General features: G+C 44.5%; 1 protein-coding gene across 2 annotated transcripts in view; it reads right to left on the bottom strand.

The window, feature by feature from the left end:
• Window positions 1–468: 468 nt before the first annotated feature.
• AFAP1 (actin filament associated protein 1) overlaps window positions 469–18,706 on the bottom strand; it is a 482,665-nt gene continuing 464,427 nt past the window's right edge. For both annotated transcript variants that reach the window (XM_069203306.1, XM_069203299.1), the window contains one exon: window positions 469–3,845. In XM_069203306.1, coding sequence (XP_069059407.1) covers window positions 3,819–3,845 — 27 coding nt within the window. In that variant the 3' untranslated portion in view covers window positions 469–3,818. The remainder of the gene's footprint in view (window positions 3,846–18,706) is intronic.

Genomic DNA, 18,706 nt, shown 5'->3' on the forward strand with positions numbered 1-18,706 from the left:
CAGAAAATTCAACAAAAATGATGAGGCCGGTAAAAAAGTGACCTGGGTAGCTCTCCTCTGGATTAGCGTGTGGCGCAAAAAGAAAATAACTGACATCACTTCGCCAAGGCGGCGCCTATATGCGATCCTGACATCATCACAGCAGCCACGACACCAACACCGGACGCGGAGGCACTGATGCCACCTGATGGCGCACAAGGGTACTGCTTGAAGAAAAAATCTCCAGATCCAGTCTGACGCCTGGGGAAATTCTAAAGTAAGCAATCTGCAACTAGAAGTCTCTATCAGATAAGGAATTCACAGGTTGCACAAGGATGCCAAAATTATCCTGCCAGGCATTACAGCACTGTCTTAGCCCTAGCAAAGGCACAATCAGACAAATCAACAATCAATGTCCCAAACATCCAGCCAATCCAGATTCATATCAATCAGCATCCTTACCTATGAAAAGAAAAAAGATTTAACATCTTATTTCAAATATATTTATTGATAATACACATTTATGTCCACACCAATTAGGTGTCAGTCCATTTTAGCATTGAGAGTACACAGGACATTAAGAAATCAACTGAAGCTACTCATGAAAAGTAGGCAAGTCTTTTTGAACTAAAACATATGTACAGTTTCTTTTAAAACAATGTGCTTAAAGAATTAAATACAATATTAATTGCAATCAAATGGTTGTATATTTACAGTCAATCGTAACAGGCTTGCGTCAACATAAAACAAAAGCTTTTCCTTGAGTAAATCGGTGGATTATTTTAAATATATATTTTAAAAAATTTAATAAGGAAATAATTACATTCTTAACAAAACACTATTTTACAACATATATCTTGGTGAATAAATTTCAACGTGTCAAATAATAAAATTGCAACTAAATTTTAATGCAGAGTTCATTTTTACAACTTCTTAAAAAATATGTCTGGACTGAAAAGGATGTTTGGCTTTTGTGAGCAAATAACTCCCGGAATTTTCAGAGCTAAACTTATACATATACGGACATAGATCTAAGGTGTTACAGCTGCACTATTTTGTCGATTAGACATGTGTTCTGAGGCAAAGTTACCAGTACATAATGTCATAGCACCAAAATCTATGTATCGTTACTAGTTAGAAAACAATCCTTTTGAATTATATCTACTGTATTCAGTAATAGTTTACAATGGAAACATAATTGTTTATATTAACATGTAAAACTGGCATGTGCTGCATGAAAATAAATCTGACAATTGTTTTGAATAACATATTTAAGTGTTAGAAACAGGAAAGTTTGATTGAACATAAAGGATTGTTTTACAAATGTTTTAAAAGTCTTTGAGTGGCTTTCCAAATTCCCTATGATTTTCTTCATATGCTACATTCCAATGCTTCATACAGCATATTCCAATGGTTCAGTACAAGATCACTATAGACAAGCTTCAGTGATTAACACTGGGTCAAAGCAGATTAACAAATCTTGAAAATCTGATGTGCCAAGCTCTGTCAAGGTTCTATTTTCCTGTCATGTCACCTCTCCTGACTGTTTGCTAATGAACAGCCTTGTACAGGAGGCAGGATTGAAGACTTTGGTAAGGGGCAGTTGGTATGTGGGTGGAGGTAGATGAACTATTTGCTAGATAGTATTTAATGCACAAATATTTAAACTGAAGTAGAGTTCAGACTAAAAGGTCTTCTCTGAATGTGGCAAAAATTAGCACCAATTTCATAAAGAGGATGTCCTGATGACTGATTTTAAGAGCTGCCCATTACAAATCTATTTTGTTTCTAATCTTACAATCTACACCTCTGTAACTCTTCTTCTAACCCCTAACAAAAACTGACAAATATATAAAACATATATTAATCAAAGTGTATACATGTTTTATACATGTTTTCAATTGTTTATACAAATCAAGCACTACAAATCCAAGTTCATTTTTCACTGTTGGATTTCTGACCTTGAGCAGGTATGTAAAATGTCTCTCATAACTTACCAACAATAAGGAAATAGTAAACTTGCTGTGTTACAGAATCATTTATTTACAGACCAATAATTCTTTGATATAGCAAATTGAAGACTGTCTTGATTCTTTTTTGAGTGAGCTAAGTTGAGACTGTGAGGCTTTTTTTCAGAGGTATATCTCCTAAGGGCTCCAAACATGAAAACAATCAACAGTCAAAACTTAGTTATCCTTATCATTCGGTGAATGTAAATTTGACTGATTATTCAAACGTATTGTTTCCATGGGTAAATAGACATCATGTGACTGTTCTAATAATAGCACTATTTGCAGCTAGACAACCATGCATAAAAAAGTGCTGGTGTCTTCATGGGTGAAAACCATTCAGAGCACTACATCCATACCTGATGCTTATGTCTGCCCCTACAGAAATGCAAAACAACATATTCTGTAAGTTAGTGGGGCACCAGAGTCATCCAAAATGATGACTTTAAAACCATGTATTGTTTTTCTCAGCATATGTTTCTCCTCTTCCATGCCATTATGTGCAACCAGATTAGAGTTGAACCTAATACCAGTGACCTCCATTATTGCATTAACAGACACTGTAGAGGGTATTATGCAATAACCCCCACCAACTAGGTTATCACTAGGATATTGGTCAATTAGCGGTCATAAAGCACCCCAGAGCATTAAGTAATGTGCTTAGTCTATACAGGATTGGAGTAACAGGGGTTTTGAAAAGTCTTTGAGGGCTTAGTTTTAGAAATAGCCATTGAGCAGTGTGCTTTTGCCTAAGAGACCTGCTAAGCAACGTCAGCTGAGAGGAAATGCAATGCGATATAATAAGGGAAGCACACAAAAAAACTGAAGCATTCTACATGTTTTAAGTATTATTATATAAATCAGAACTGTGGAAAGCAGGCATTCACTTATAGTCAATTCTCTCTTTATAAACAGTCTGGTTGGACAGCAGAGGCTGAATACTCCATATTATTGGGTCCAGAATACTGCTTAAATTTGGGTCAATACCTGGAAAAACAAGGTCTTCTGGTTTTGTAATTACTTACCTGTTTGTTGTTACTTATACTGAATAGTTCAGACATTTGATAGTACTACTTAATGATTTGTTGTAGCAGTTCATATGATTGTCCGTATCAGTACTATGTTTTACAGTTTAGTTGCATCTGATTTTCTTCCAACTAGATTTCTTTATTTTAAATAAAATAAGATTTCATACTTGTGTACAGCACTCTGATTTCTTCTAGGAGATGGTACGCGCTTTAAAACATCTTAAATAAATAAATAAAATAAAGTGACATTTTTAGATAAGTTTCACATTTTAGAGTCTGTAGTAAGTTTAACCTACATATTATTATTTCAATAATGAGGACTTGGGTCATTGAATTGTGCATGGATATATTTCAAAATAGGACTGTTGTGGTTTAAAAATGCAGAAAGACTTCTCACCCAGAATATGTTTGCATCCGAAATAGCTAGCAAATGCAAGTATTTAATTTTGGTATCACGCGAGAGTCAGTCTTGAATATAATTTGTTGTTTACATTGCACCATAGTCTAAAAATGTTTTATATAAGTTTAAAGAGTTGAATATTGTAAATTGTAACTCCTCTTTCAAACTTACATACAATTTTACAAAATGGAGCACCGGTTCTTACAAAAACAGTTCAGAACGGCAAAGGGGTGAACATGATGAGGGAGTCGTATACAATTTCCGTGGATGACAAGTGACTGAGGCCCAGGGTTGTTTTTAAACTGAAGTGATCCCTGATTAGGGACGAGTCCTCCTCAGACTTTGTCTTGGTCCATAACTCTTAAGGCTGTTGGAACGTTCATTTAGTAGGTTGTTTTCTGTCTATGTTCCATTTTTCATTTCCCATTCCTGAAAAAAAAAGATAGATTATAATAATTTACATGGTTATGCTATTTGCAATTGTGGTGGTTTTCTTTGGTCTCTAAAGAGAGATTGAGAAAAACACAGCATTTTAAACTTGTCAAACTCAACATAACCAGCATACACAGGGTCAGATATATTCAAGCCAGAAACGAAAAATAAAATCATTCAATTACATCTTCAAAAATGTTTGACATGTCCTTGTATACAAAGTGTTTAAGAATTCAATTAACAGTATAAAACGTACAAAGATGTTCAAATTGTACACAGTGAATAGTCACAAAATGCTTTTATTAAAGGAGAGTTATAGATACAAGAATGCATGCAATCTAGCAATATACAGGGAGATAAGTACACAAAACTGGACCTGGTGAGCGAATAGTTTCAGATTAGTGATTATGGGATGATCCATAAACATTCAAAGTTATTAATTCAACTGTCAAGATTATTGTAAGAAGTGCTTGATTTCTGAAACATTACTAAAAACACTCCTAGGCTTGTGTTTGCAGATGGCTCATGGTTGGTTGTTAAGTTCACTGTAGGAAGTTGGCTCTGTATGTGCTATTTCAAAGTAAGGAATAGCATGCACAGAGTCCAAGGGTTCCCCTTAGAGGTAAAATAGTGGTAAAAATAGATAATACTAATGCTCTATTTTGTGGTAGTGTGGTCGAGCAGTAGGCTTATCCAAGGAGTAGTGTTAAGCATTTGTTGTACATACACATAGACAATAAATGAGGTACACACACTCAGAGACAAATCCAGCCAATAGGTTTTGTTATAGAAAAATATATTTTCTTAGTTTATTTTAAGAACCACAGGTTCAAATTTAACATGTAATATCTTGTTTGAAAGGTATTGCAGGTAAGTACATTAGGAACTTTGAATCATTTCAATTGCATGTATACTTTTCAAGTTATTCACAAATAGCTATTTCAAAAGTGGACACTTAGTGCAATTTTCACAGTTCCTGGGGGAGGTAAGTTTTTGTTAGTTTTACCAGGTAAGTAAGACACTTACAGGGTTCAGTTCTTGGTCCAAGGTAGCCCACCGTTGGGGGTTCAGAGCAACCCCAAAGTTACCCCACCAGCAGCTCAGGGCCGGTCAGGTGCAGAGTTCAAAGTGGTGCCCAAAACACATAGGCTTCAATGGAGAGAAGGGGGTGCCCCGGTTCCAGTCTGCCAGCAGGTAAGTACCCACGTCTTCGGAGGGCAGACCAGGGGGGTTTTGTAGGGCACCGGGGGGGGACACAAGCCCACACAGAAATTTCACCCTCAGCGGCGCGGGGGCGGCCGGGTGCAGTGTTAGAACAAGCGTCGGGTTCGCAATGGAAGTCAATGAGAGATCAAGGGATATCTTCAGCGCTGCAGGCAGGCAAGGGGGGGCTTCCTCGGGGAAACCTCCACTTGGGCAAGGGAGAGGGACTCCTGGGGGTCACTTCTGCAGTGAAAGTCCGGTCCTTCAGGTCCTGGGGGCTGCGGGTGCAGGGTCTTTTCCAGGCGTCGGGACTTAGATTTCAGAGAGTCGCGGTCAGGGGATGCCTCGGGATTCCCTCTGCAGGCGGCGCTGTGGGGGCTCTGGGGGGACAGGTTTTGGTACTCACAGTCGTAGAGTAGTCCGGGGGTCCTCCCTGAGGTGATGGTTCTCCACCAGCCGAGTCGGGGTCGCCGGGTGCAGTGTTGCAAGTCTCACGCTTCTTGCGGGGAGATTGCAGGGTTCTTTAAAGCTGCTCCTTTGGATAAAGTTGCAGTCTTTTTGGAGCAGGTCCGCTGTCCTCGGGAGTTTCTTGTCGTCGTCGAAGCAGGGCAGTCCTCAGAGGATTCAGAGGTTGCTGGTCCCTTTGGAAGGCGTCGCTGGAGCAGAGTTCTTTGGAAGGCAGGAGACAGGCCGGTGAGTTTCTGGAGCCAAGGCAGTGGTTGTCTTCTGGTCTTCCTCTGCAGGGGTTTTCAGCTAGGCAGTCCTTCTTCTTGTTGTTGCAGGAATCTAATTTTCTAGGGTTCAGGGTAGCCCTTAAATACTAAATTTAAGGGCGTGTTTAGGTCTGGGGGGTTAGTAGCCAATGGCTACTAGCCCTGAGGGTGGGTACACCCTCTTTGTGCCTCCTCCCAAGGGGAGGGGGTCACAATCCTAACCCTATTGGGGGAATCCTCCATCTGCAAAATGGAGGATTTCTAAAAGTTAGAGTCACCTCAGCTCAGGACACCTTAGGGGCTGTCCTGACTGGCCAGTGACTCCTCCTTGTTGCTTTCTTTGTTCCCTCCAGCCTTGCCGCCAAAAGTGGGGGCCGTGGCCGGAGGGGGGCGGGCAACTCCACTAAGCTGGAGTGCCCTGCTGGGCTGTGACAAAGGGGTGAGCCTTTGAGGCTCACCGCCAGGTGTTACAGCTCCTGCCTGGGGGAGGTGTTAGCATCTCCACCCAGTGCAGGCTTTGTTACTGGCCTCAGAGTGACAAAGGCACTCTCCCCATGGGGCCAGCAACATGTCTCTAGTGTGGCAGGCTGCTGGAACTAGTCAGCCTACACAGACAGTCGGTTAAGTTTCAGGGGGCACCTCTAAGGTGCCCTCTGGGGTGTATTTTGCAATAAAATGTACACTGGCATCAGTGTGCATTTATTGTGCTGAGAAGTTTGATACCAAACTTCCCAGTTTTCAGTGTAGCCATTATGGTGCTGTGGAGTTCGTGCAAAACAGACTCCCAGACCATATACTCTTATGGCTACCCTGCACTTACAATGTCTAAGGTTTTGTTTAGACACTGTAGGGGTACCATGCTCATGCACTGGTACCCTCACCTATGGTATAGTGCACCCTGCCTTAGGGCTGTAAGGCCTGCTAGAGGGGTGGCTGACCTATACTTGCATAGGCAGTGAGAGGCTGGCATGGCACCCTGAGGGGAGTGCCATGTCGACTTACTCGTTTTGTTCTCACTAGCACACACAAGCTGGCAAGCAGTGTGTCTGTGCTGAGTGAGGGGTCTCCAGGGTGGCATAAGACATGCTGCAGCCCTTAGAGACCTTCCTTGGCATCAGGGCCCTTGGTACTAGAAGTACCAGTTACAAGGGACTTATCTGGATGCCAGGGTCTGCCAATTGTGGATACAAAAGTACAGGTTAGGGAAAGAACACTGGTGCTGGGGCCTGGTTAGCAGGCCTCAGCACACTTTCAATTGTAAACATAGCATCAGCAAAGGTAAAAAGTCAGGGGGCAACCATGCCAAGGAGGCATTTCCTTACACAACCCCCCCCCAAACGAAAGAGGATGAGACTAACCTTTCCCAAGAGAGTCTTCATTTTCTAAGTGGAAGAACCTGGAAAGGCCATCTGCATTGGCATGGGCAGTCCCAGGTCTGTGTTCCACTATAAAGTCCATTCCCTGTAGGGAGATGGACCACCTCAACAGTTTTGGATTTTCACCTTTCATTTGCATCAGCCATTTGAGAGGTCTGTGGTCAGTTTGAACTAGGAAGTGAGTCCCAAAGAGGTATGGTCTCAGCTTCTTCAGGGACCAAACCACAGCAAAGGCCTCCCTCTCAATGGCACTCCAACGCTGCTCCCTGGGGAGTAACCTCCTGCTAATGAAAGCAACAGGCTGGTCAAGGCCATCATCATTTGTTTGGGACAAAACTGCCCCTATCCCATGTTCAGAGGCATCTGTCTGCACAATGAACTGCTTAGAATAATCTGGAGCTTTTAGAACTGGTGCTGAGCACATTGCTTGTTTCAGGGTGTCAAAGGCCTGTTGGCATTCTACAGTCCAGTTCACTTTCTTGGGCATTTTCTTGGAGGTGAGTTCAGTGAGGGCTGTCACAATGGATCCATATCCCTTCACAAACCTCCTGTAGTACCCAGTCAAGCCAAGGAATGCCCTGACTTGAGTCTGGGTTTTTGGAGCTACCCAGTCCAGAATAGTCTGGATCTTGGGTTGGAGTGGCTGAACTTGGCCTCCACCTACAAGGTGGCCCAAGTAAACCACAGTTCCCTGCCCTATCTGGCATTTGGATGCCTTGATAGAGAGGCCTGCAGATTGCAGAGCCTTCAAAACCTTCTTCAGGTGGACCAGGTGATCCTGCCAGGTGGAGCTAAAGACAGCAATATCATCAAGATAAGCTGTGCTAAAGGACTCCAAACCAGCAAGGACTTGATTCACCAACCTTTGGAAGGTGGCAGGGGCATTCTTTAAACCAAAGGGCATAACAGTAAACTGATAATGCCCATCAGGTGTGGAGAATGCTGTTTTCTCTTTTGCTCCAGGTGCCATTTTTATTTGCCAGTATCCTGCTGTCAAGTCAAAGGTACTTAAGAATTGGGCAGCACCTAATTTGTCTATGAGCTCATCAGCTCTAGGAATTGGATGGGCGTCTGTCTTGGTGACAGAGTTGAGCCCTCTGTAGTCCACACAAAACCTCATCTCTTTCTTTCCATCTTTGGTGTGAGGTTTGGGGACTAAGACCACTGGGCTAGCCCAGGGGCTGTCAGAGCGCTCAATTACTCCCAATTCCAGCATCTTGTGGACTTCCACCTTGATGTTTTCCTTAACATGGTCAGACTGTCTGAAAATTTTGTTTTTGACAGGCATGCTGTCTCCTGTGTCCACATCATGGGTACACAGGTGTGTCTGACCAGGGGTTAGGGAGAAGAGTTCAGGAAACTGTTGTAGGACTCTCCTACAATCAGCTTGCTGCTGGCCAGAGAGGGTGTCTGAGTAGATCACTCCATCTACTGAGCCATCTTTTGGGTCTGATGACAGAAGATCAGGGAGAGGTTCACTCTCTGCCTCCTGATCCTCATCTGTTACCATCAACAGATTTACATCAGCCCTGTCATGGAAGAGCTTAAGGCGGTTCACATGGATCACCCTCTTGGGGCTCCTGCTTGTGCCCAGGTCCACAAGGTAGGTGACCTGACTCTTCCTTTCTAGCACTGGGTAAGGGCCACTCCATTTGTCCTGAAGTGCCCTGGGAGCCACAGGCTCCAGAACCCAGACTTTCTGCCCTGGTTGGAACTCAACCATTGCAGCCTTTTGGTCATACCAAAACTTCTGGAGCTGTTGGCTGGCCTCAAGGTTTTTGCTGGCCTTTTCCATGTACTCTGCCATTCTAGAGCGAAGGCCAAGTACATAGTCCACTATGTCCTGTTTAGGCTCATGAAGAGGTCTCTCCCAGCCTTCTTTAACAAGAGCAAGTGGTCCCCTTACAGGGTGACCAAACAGAAGTTCAAAGGGTGAGAATCCTACTCCCTTCTGTGGCACCTCTCTGTAAGCGAAAAGCAGACATGGCAAGAGGACATCCCATCTCCTTTTGAGCTTTTCTGGGAGCCCCATGATCATGCCTTTTAATGTCTTGTTGAATCTCTCAACTAAGCCATTAGTTTGTGGATGGTATGGTGTAGTGAATTTGTAAGTCACTCCACACTCATTCCACATGTGTTTTAGGTATGCTGACATGAAGTTGGTACCTCTGTCAGACACCACCTCCTTAGGGAAACCCACTCTGGTAAAGATACCAATGAGGGCCTTGGCTACTGCAGGGGCAGTAGTCGACCTAAGGGGAATAGCTTCAGGATACCTAGTAGCATGATCCACTACTACTAGGATGTACATATTTCCTGAGGCTGTGGGAGGTTCTAGTGGACCAACTATGTCCACACCCACTCTTTCAAAGGGGACCCCCACCACTGGAAGTGGAATGAGGGGGGCCTTTGGATGCCCACCTGTCTTACCACTGGCTTGACAGGTGGGGCAGGAGAGGCAAAACTCCTTAACCTTCTGGGACATATTGGGCCAGTAGAAGTGGTTGACTAACCTCTCCCACGTCTTGGTTTGTCCCAAATGCCCAGCAAGGGGAATATCATGGGCTAAGGTCAGAATAAACTCTCTGAACGACTGAGGCACTACCACTCTCCTAGTGGCACCAGGTTTGGGGTCTCTGGCCTCAGTGTACAGGAGTCCATCTTCCCAATAGACCCTATGTGTTCCATTTTTCTTGCCCTTGGACTCTTCAGCAGCTTGCTGCTTAAGGCCTTCAAGAGAGGGACAGGTTTCTTGTCCCTTACACAGCTCCTCCCTTGAGGGTCCCCCTGGGCCTAAGAGCTCAACCTGATAAGGTTCAAGTTCCAAAGGCTCAGTTCCCTCAGAGGGCAGAACTTCTTCCTGAGAAGAGAGGTTCTCTTTTTCTGACTGTGTTGCAGTTGGTTTCCCAACTGACTTTCCTTTTCTCTTGGTAGGCTGGGCCATTTTTCCAGACTCCAGCTCTACTTTTTCACCCTGTGCCTTGCATTGTGCTCTTGTTTTTACACACACCAGTTCAGGGATACCCAGCATGGCTGCATGGGTTTTTAGTTCTACCTCAGCCCATGCTGAGGACTCCAGGTCATTTCCAAGCAGACAGTCTACTGGGATGTTTGAGGAGACCACCACCTGTTTCAGGCCATTGACCCCTCCCCATTCTAAAGTTACCATTGCCATGGGATGTGCTTTAGTCTGATTGTCAGCGTTGGTGACTGTATAGGTTTTTCCAGTCAGGTATTGGCCAGGAGAAACCAGTTTCTCTGTCACCATGGTGACACTGGCACCTGTATCCCTCAGGCCCTCTACACTTGTCCCATTAATAAAGAGCTGCTGCCTGTATTTTTGCATGTTAGGCGGCCAGGCAGCTAGTGTGGCTAAATCCACCCCACCCTCAGAGACTAGAGTAGTTTCAGTGTGGACCCTGATTTGCTCTGGGCACACTGTTGATCCCACTTGGAGACTAGCCATTCCAGTGTTACCTGGATTGGAGTTTGGAGTGGAACCTTTCTTGGGACAGGCCTTGTCTCCAGTTTGGTGTCCAGGCTGATTACAGCTACGACACCAGGCCTTTTTGGGATCAAAGTTTTTACCCTTGTACCCAGGATTGTTTTGTGAAGAGGTTCTGGGCCCACCCTCCTGTGCAGGTTTTTGGGGGCCTGTAGAAGACTCTTTACTATTTTTATTTTTGGTTGTCTCACCACCTTTCCCCTGGGGAGGTTTTGTGACCCCTTTCTTTTGGTCACCCCCTGTGGAAGTTTTGGACACCCTAGTCTTGACCCAATGGTCCGCCTTCTTTCCCAATTCTTGGGGAGAAATTGGTCCTAGGTCCACCAGATGCTGATGCAGTTTGTCATTGAAACAATTACTTAACAGGTGTTCTTTCACAAATAAATTGTACAGCCCATCATAATTACTTACACCACTGCCTTGAATCCAACCATCTAGTGTTTTTACTGAGTAGTCTACAAAGTCAACCCAGGTCTGGCTCGAGGATTTTTGAGCCCCCCTGAATCTAATCCTATACTCCTCAGTGGAGAATCCAAAGCCCTCAATCAGGGTACCCTTCATGAGGTCATAAGATTCTGCATCTTTTCCAGAGAGTGTGAGGAGTCTATCCCTACACTTTCCTGTGAACATTTCCCAAAGGAGAGCACCCCAGTGAGATTTGTTCACTTTTCTGGTTACACAAGCCCTCTCAAAAGCTGTGAACCATTTGGTGATGTCATCACCATCTTCATATTTAGTTACAATCCCTTTAGGGATTTTCAACATGTCAGGAGAATCTCTGACCCTATTTATGTTGCTGCCACCATTGATGGGTCCTAGGCCCATCTCTTGTCTTTCCCTTTCTATGGCTAGGATCTGTCTTTCCAAAGCCAATCTTTTGGCCATCCTGGCTAACTGGATGTCCTCTTCACTGGAGTTATCCTCAGTGATTTCAGAGTTGTTGGTCCCTCCTGTGAGGGAACCAGCATCTCTGACTATTATTTGTGGAGTCAGGGCTTGAGAAGCCCTGTTCTCCCTAAGTAGGACTGGAGGGGGGGAATTTCCCTCCAAGTCACTATCTTCATCCTCTGTGTTGCCATCCTCAGAGGGGTTGGCCTTTTCAAACTCTGCCAACAGCTCCTGGAGCTGTACTTTGGTAGGTTTGGGGCCCATTGCTATTTTCTTTAGTTTACAGAGTGACCTTAGCTCTCTCATCTGTAGATGGAGGTAAGGGTTGGTGTCGAGTTCCACCACATTCACATCTGTGCTAGACATTATGCTTCTAAAAGTTGGAATACTTTTTAAGAAACTAAAACTGGTTCTAGAATCTAATTCAAACTTTTAACAAACTTTTAAACTCTAAAAGAAATGCTAACAGGGACTAACACAAGGCCCTAGCAGGACTTTAAAGAATTTAGAAAACTTTTCAAATTGCAAAAATCAATTTCTAATGACAATTTTGGAATTTGTCGTGTGATCAGGTATTGGCTGAGTAGTCCAGCAAATGCAAAGTCTTGTACCCCACCGCTGATCCACCAATGTAGGAAGTTGGCTCTGTATGTGCTATTTCAAAGTAAGGAATAGCATGCACAGAGTCCAAGGGTTCCCCTTAGAGGTAAAATAGTGGTAAAAATAGATAATACTAATGCTCTATTTTGTGGTAGTGTGGTCGAGCAGTAGGCTTATCCAAGGAGTAGTGTTAAGCATTTGTTGTACATACACAGACAATAAATGAGGTACACACACTCAGAGACAAATCCAGCCAATAGGTTTTGTTATAGAAAAATATATATTCTTAGTTTATTTTAAGAACCACAGGTTCAAATTTAACATGTAATATCTTGTTTGAACGGTATTGCAGGTAAGTACATTAGGAACTTTGAATCATTTCAATTGCATGTATACTTTTCAAGTTATTCACAAATAGCTATTTCAAAAGTGGACACAGTGCAATTTTCAAAGTTCCTGGGGGAGGTAAGTTTTTGTTAGTTTTACCAGGTAAGTAAGACACTTACAGGGTTCAGTTCTTGGTCCAAGGTAGCCCACCGTTGGGGGTTCAGAGCAACCCCAAAGTTACCCCACCAGCAGCTCAGGGCCGGTCAGGTGCAGAGTTCAAAGTGGTGCCCAAAACACATAGGCTTCAATGGAGAGAAGGGGGTGCCCCGGTTCCAGTCTGCCAGCAGGTAAGTACCCGCGTCTTCGGAGGGCAGACCAGGGGGGTTTTGTAGGGCACCGGGGGGGGGACACAAGCCCACACAGAAATTTCACCCTCAGCGGCGCGGGGGCGGCCGGGTGCAGTGTTAGAACAAGCGTCGGGTTCGCAATGGAAGTCAATGAGAGATCAAGGGATCTCTTCAGCGCTGCAGGCAGGCAAGGGGGGGCTTCCTCGGGGAAACCTCCACTTGGGCAAGGGAGAGGGACTCCTGGGGGTCACTTCTGCAGTGAAAGTCCGGTCCTTCAGGTCCTGGGGGCTGCGGGTGCAGGGTCTTTTCCAGGCGTCGGGACTTAGGTTTCAGAGAGTCGCGGTCAGGGGAAGCCTCGGGATTCCCTCTGCAGGCGGCGCTGTGGGGGCTCAGGGGGGACAGGTTTTGGTACTCACAGTCGTAGAGTAGTCCGGGGGTCCTCCCTGAGGTGTTGGTTCTCCACCAGCCGAGTCGGGGGTCGCCGGGTGCAGTGTTGCAAGTCTCACGCTTCTTGCGGGGAGATTGCAGGGTTCTTTAAAGCTGCTCCTTTGGATAAAGTTGCAGTCTTTTTGGAGCAGGTCCGCTGTCCTCGGGAGTTTCTTGTCGTCGTCGAAGCAGGGCAGTCCTCAGAGGATTCAGAGGTCGCTGGTCCCTTTGGAAGGCGTCGCTGGAGCAGAGTTCTTTGGAAGGCAGGAGACAGGCCGGTGAGTTTCTGGAGCCAAGGCAGTGGTTGTCTTCTGGTCTTCCTCTGCAGGGGTTTTCAGCTAGGCAGTCCTTCTTCTTGTTGTTGCAGGAATCTAATTTTCTAGGGTTCAGGGTAGCCCTTAAATACTAAATTTAAGGGCGTGTTTAGGTCTGGGGGGTTAGTAGCCAATGGCTACTAGCCCTGAGGGTGGGTACACCCTCTTTGTGCCTCCTCCCAAGGGGAGGGGGTCACAATCCTAACCCTATTGGGGGAATCCTCCATCTGCAAGATGGAGGATTTCTAAAAGTTAGAGTCACCTCAGCTCAGGACACCTTAGGGGCTGTCCTGACAGGCCTGTGACTCCTCCTTGTTGCTTTCTTTGTTCCCTCCAGCCTTGCCGCCAAAAGTGGGGGCCGTGGCCGGAGGGGGCGGGCAACTCCACTAAGCTGGAGTGCCCTGCTGGGCTGTGACAAAGGGGTGAGCCTTTGAGGCTCACCGCCAGGTGTTACAGCTCCTGCCTGGGGGAGGTGTTAGCATCTCCACCCAGTGCAGGCTTTGTTACTGGCCTCAGAGTGACAAAAGCACTCTCCCCATGGGGCCAGCAACATGTCTCTAGTGTGGCAGGCTGCTGGAACTAGTCAGCCTACACAGACAGTCGGTTAAGTTTCAGGGGGCACCTCTAAGGTGCCCTCTGGGGTGTATTTTGCAATAAAATGTACACTGGCATCAGTGTGCATTTATTGTGCTGAGAAGTTTGATACCAAACTTCCCAGTTTTCAGTGTAGCCATTATGGTGCTGTGGAGTTCGTGCAAAACAGACTCCCAGACCATATACTCTTATGGCTACCCTGCACTTACAATGTCTAAAGGTTTTGTTTAGACACTGTAGGGGTACCATGCTCATGCACTGGTACCCTCACCTATGGTATAGTGCACCCTGCCTTAGGGCTGTAAGGCCTGCTAGAGGGGTGGCTGACCTATACTTGCATAGGCAGTGAGAGGCTGGCATGGCACCCTGAGGGGAGTGCCACGTCGACTTACTCGTTTTGTTCTCACTAGCACACACAAGCTGGCAAGCAGTGTGTCTGTGCTGAGTGAGGGGTCTCCAGGGTGGCATAAGACATGCTGCAGCCCTTCGAGACCTTCCTTGGCATCAGGGCCCTTGGTACTAGAAGTACCAGTTACAAGGGACTTATCTGGATGCCAGGGTCTGCCAATTGTGGATACAAAAGTACAGGTTAGGGAAAGAACACTGGTGCTGGGGCCTGGTTAGCAGGCCTCAGCACACTCAATTGTAAACATAGCATCAGCAAAGGCAAAAAGTCAGGGGGCAACCATGCCAAGGAGGCATTTCCTTACATTCACCTTGCTGTGCACAAAGCTGGGTGCCTGATATTTATTAGTGAAATATGTGCTAAATGAAAATTGCCATGCTCCACCAGTGAGTGGGCTTCAAATGCTATTTTCTCCTTCAGGGTGACAGAATTCTTCTTCAGCCTCCTTTTCATGAGTTTCTGGTGTCGCTGGGGCATCTAAGGCAGCTGCTTCCTCTTCAAAGTCTGTGGTCGTGGAAGGCATACTTTGATTCCTGAAATTCTTTAGAGCGTCATCGAACTCTTTCTTGCATAGAAGGAGCACCACCATTTCTAGCGCTAACCTTTGTTTTTTCTTCTCTACCTTTGAAGGCCCTTTCAATGCTTTCCGTTGAAGATGTCCTCTTCTTTGGTGTCAGCTGCTCTTCCTCCGATGGTCTTGGGATTTCCTTCGGGGTCTCTCGACCTGTGCTAGTTTTCGTCAAATTCGACAGTCTGCCTTCATCAGTATCCCTGGATTGGGGTCCGTGGGCCTCTTTTGTTGGTGACCGGACCTTGATTGAAGTCAAGGATGCCTTGTTTGACCTCTTCTCAGGGATCGTAGTCTCTGGAGACTTTCAGCAGGCCTTTTTACCTTTGCGGGTCTCTTGTGCAGTCCTCATGGTCTCTAGGGAGGCAGAGGTTACAAACTATTGGCAGGCCAAGCTAAGCGAATTTGTGGAGGCAAAATCTGAAGGGGTGTTTTCCATGACCCTTACCTTGCCTCATTCTCCAACCACGTGTGAATTCCTCTAGGGTCACCCACTGGGGTTTGAGAGACAAGGATCCCCTTCTTTTTGCTGTTCTTCTTTCGTTCGGCGACTTGATATATTCTTCCAAAATCTTAATTTCTCAGGATTCTAAGACATTCTTCCCAAAAACTTCGGAGCGCCTCCTTTTGCTTCCAGACCCAACGGGAAAAAAAGAACCTGAAGATGGCTACCACGCACAGGAACTTCCAGGGCACCGTCTGGCGTCACACAGGGGATGGACCTAGCATCAAACAAGTTTTCTATAACAGTTTTCAATAGTTTAATCCGTATTTGAGTACACGTCTACATGGGCCTTTTTAATGCAAATTATTTTGGAATAAATTAAAAAAAAAAAAGAAGACATTGAATACTAGTTTTGTAGAGCTGTTAACCATGATGCCTTTGTGAGGAAGGGTCACCCCCTAAAAAAAAGTTTTTATTACTGTTGCTGTGACAGCCCGACTTTTCTTTTTTGGGGGTCACATAAGTGTAGATTTCCCTGGCCCACAAAGGAAACTGCAACCGGTAAAAGGAAAATGCACAGGTGTTCCTCACTAATACCTTTATGTTGTACTTATATGAAAGAAATGGTGATTTGAATATGACAAATCTGTCAAAGAATATCTTGCTCCTAAAGGGAAAAGATCACTGCACACAGACACGGTTACTGTATGATTTTATTATGTTTTAATGTCCTGCAAATAATGTGAAAGAATTATCATAACAAGTACCTCAGCAACTCCAAATGTTTTCAGAGCGAACAGGGAATATACCCCCATCACTGTTTATCACACATACCTACCCAATCAGTCTACAACTCCCTATTTGTCTTACTGAATGATATTATCACTGTTTAATTTGTTGCAGTCATGTAAAACCCGGCCTACCTGTATACCAGAAGGAATTCAATTCGGTGTCCCAACACACAGCAAGACTCACACCAAGCAATTTAACTATCTGCCTCTTCCTAATTAGGGTAGTATGTTTACACCTTTCTTTTAGTATTCCTATGGAGCAGGTGGGAGTTTACTCACTCAGCACCCTGTGTTTGAAACACTAAGCTGGTAACACTGCTTTCACTAGAAGGAGTTAAGAAATATTTGTTAGATAGTTGCTGAAGCCAAAGTTTGTTCCAAGGTCATCCTGTAGAGTGCAGCTGCAGCCTCTGCTGATGTTCAGCAAGCAAACCGAACTTTCACCTCCAGCTGAAGCAACAGGGGATGGGACAGTTTTGCACACACTTAACATTCCAGCAACTCGCTCCAAGTATAATAGTCTGTTTCAGGCTTAATCCACTTATGATAAGTGAACACACAATAAGTACCATTCACAGCACAAATACAGGCTATATTAACCTGCATCAACGATGTGACGCATATTGAACATGATCATCTTTTATAAAAGAGATTTGCACGTGGCACTGGATTTTTGATCTGGCGTCTAAGAATAGGAAGTCATTCAAACAATAACAAATTAATTATGGTTTAAATGTGCAGGTGTAACATAATTACATTTTAAAATGGAAGCAAATTAATAATCGATTAGCATTATGAATAGATGAGAGAAATATATGGGAGAAAATACAAGAAAGTTCTGAACGGTAAGCAAAATTTCCCTTCCTTGCTAAACAATACACGCAAGCATGGGTAAGTACTGACCACACTTTTGAAATGGTGGAAGACTGCAAAAGAATCCTCGAAATACTCCCTCAAGTTGTACACCATAACTGTCTGCTTAGCAACTAATAAAGTAAATTGTCCTCATGAGGAGCTTTTCATCATAAATGCAAAGTTTGCTTGTGGTGAATCTATATTTATGTTGTACTAGATGTTGTCCTCCTTTTTGTAAACATGAAATGAGAGTTTCTCCTCAACATATTATTGGTTTTCTTCTTCATGTATATCTTGATTGCTTGTTTCAATGGGATATCAATGTATATCTTCATGTGGTGGAGAAATGGGCACCTCTTTTCTTGGTTGTAAGGGTGCCTCCTTTCTAGGTCTCTCCATGCCGGTCTTTGTTGATACAGTGCATGACAGTAAAAGGACAGTACCATTATGGCCCTACTGTACTGACCCCCGACTATGGTTAACACTTTAAAGTGATATACATTTGTTATTTGCAACAGTTCTAGATCCAACCACTGGATACTGGAATAATGCAGGGTTTGAATTAAGGACAGCTCTTCTCTGCAAAGCTGCACAGTTAAATTTCTTTAACTGGCCTTATGACACCCACCTCTGTGCTTTGTTCCATTAATATTCCCATAGCCCACACTAACTTGAGGTAGTATAACCAAGGTCTTTTCTACAGAAAAGACAATGCACTGTTACAAAGAAAAGTGTAGAAAGACATTTGATTCCACCTCTTCAGAAACCAATGAGACACAGATTATCACCGGAGACAGATGTCGGGAAAGATACCTGCTCCACTGCTTCTTTAAGATAGCACAGTTACTATGGAGTCCCCCAAAACTTTATACAGCTCCACCGGAGTGCCATCCTGTCACGCTGCTTTACCTCCCTTATTTGCTTTTAATGCTGACCATATTTCTCCCTGGGAGATGTGTTTTTTCAATTTGGCCTGGTCCCTGGGTTTAAGACTAGGCAAGATACCGGTCCCCAACCAATCTCTCACCGCTTCCTCAGCCACTAACTTCTCCTCCGTATAGAACTCTGCAAAAAACCTCTGAAAAGCCTTCTCTATATCTACACTGCTCGTCCACTTCACCCCAGTCTGCCCACACACAATCTCTCTGATGGTATTTCAGACTCTGTTTATGTTGGTTTTCCAAGCTACAAGTTTTCCTGCACTTTCTACAGACTCATAATTAGCTAATCTACTTGCTTTACATCTCTTTCTCATTCTGGCCTGCAATACTTCCTCAAGCTGCATCCTTAACCTGCTCAACCTTTCCCCCAGAACAAGCTTTCCTTCTGCCTCTTCAATCACCATTAGTTGAGTCTCACAGTAGGCCATTTCTACTTCTAAAAACCCACTTCATTCCTGTACTTCTGAATCTTGTGAGACTTGTGACCTTTCCCCTTATAACAGCTGTAAATGTTTCCCAGACCACAATCATGGGAGCTGATGCCAAACTAGCCTTAAAA

The sequence above is a fragment of the Pleurodeles waltl genome, chromosome 1_2 (assembly GCF_031143425.1).
Source record: "Pleurodeles waltl isolate 20211129_DDA chromosome 1_2, aPleWal1.hap1.20221129, whole genome shotgun sequence".
Classification (NCBI taxonomy): Eukaryota; Metazoa; Chordata; class Amphibia; order Caudata; family Salamandridae; genus Pleurodeles; species Pleurodeles waltl.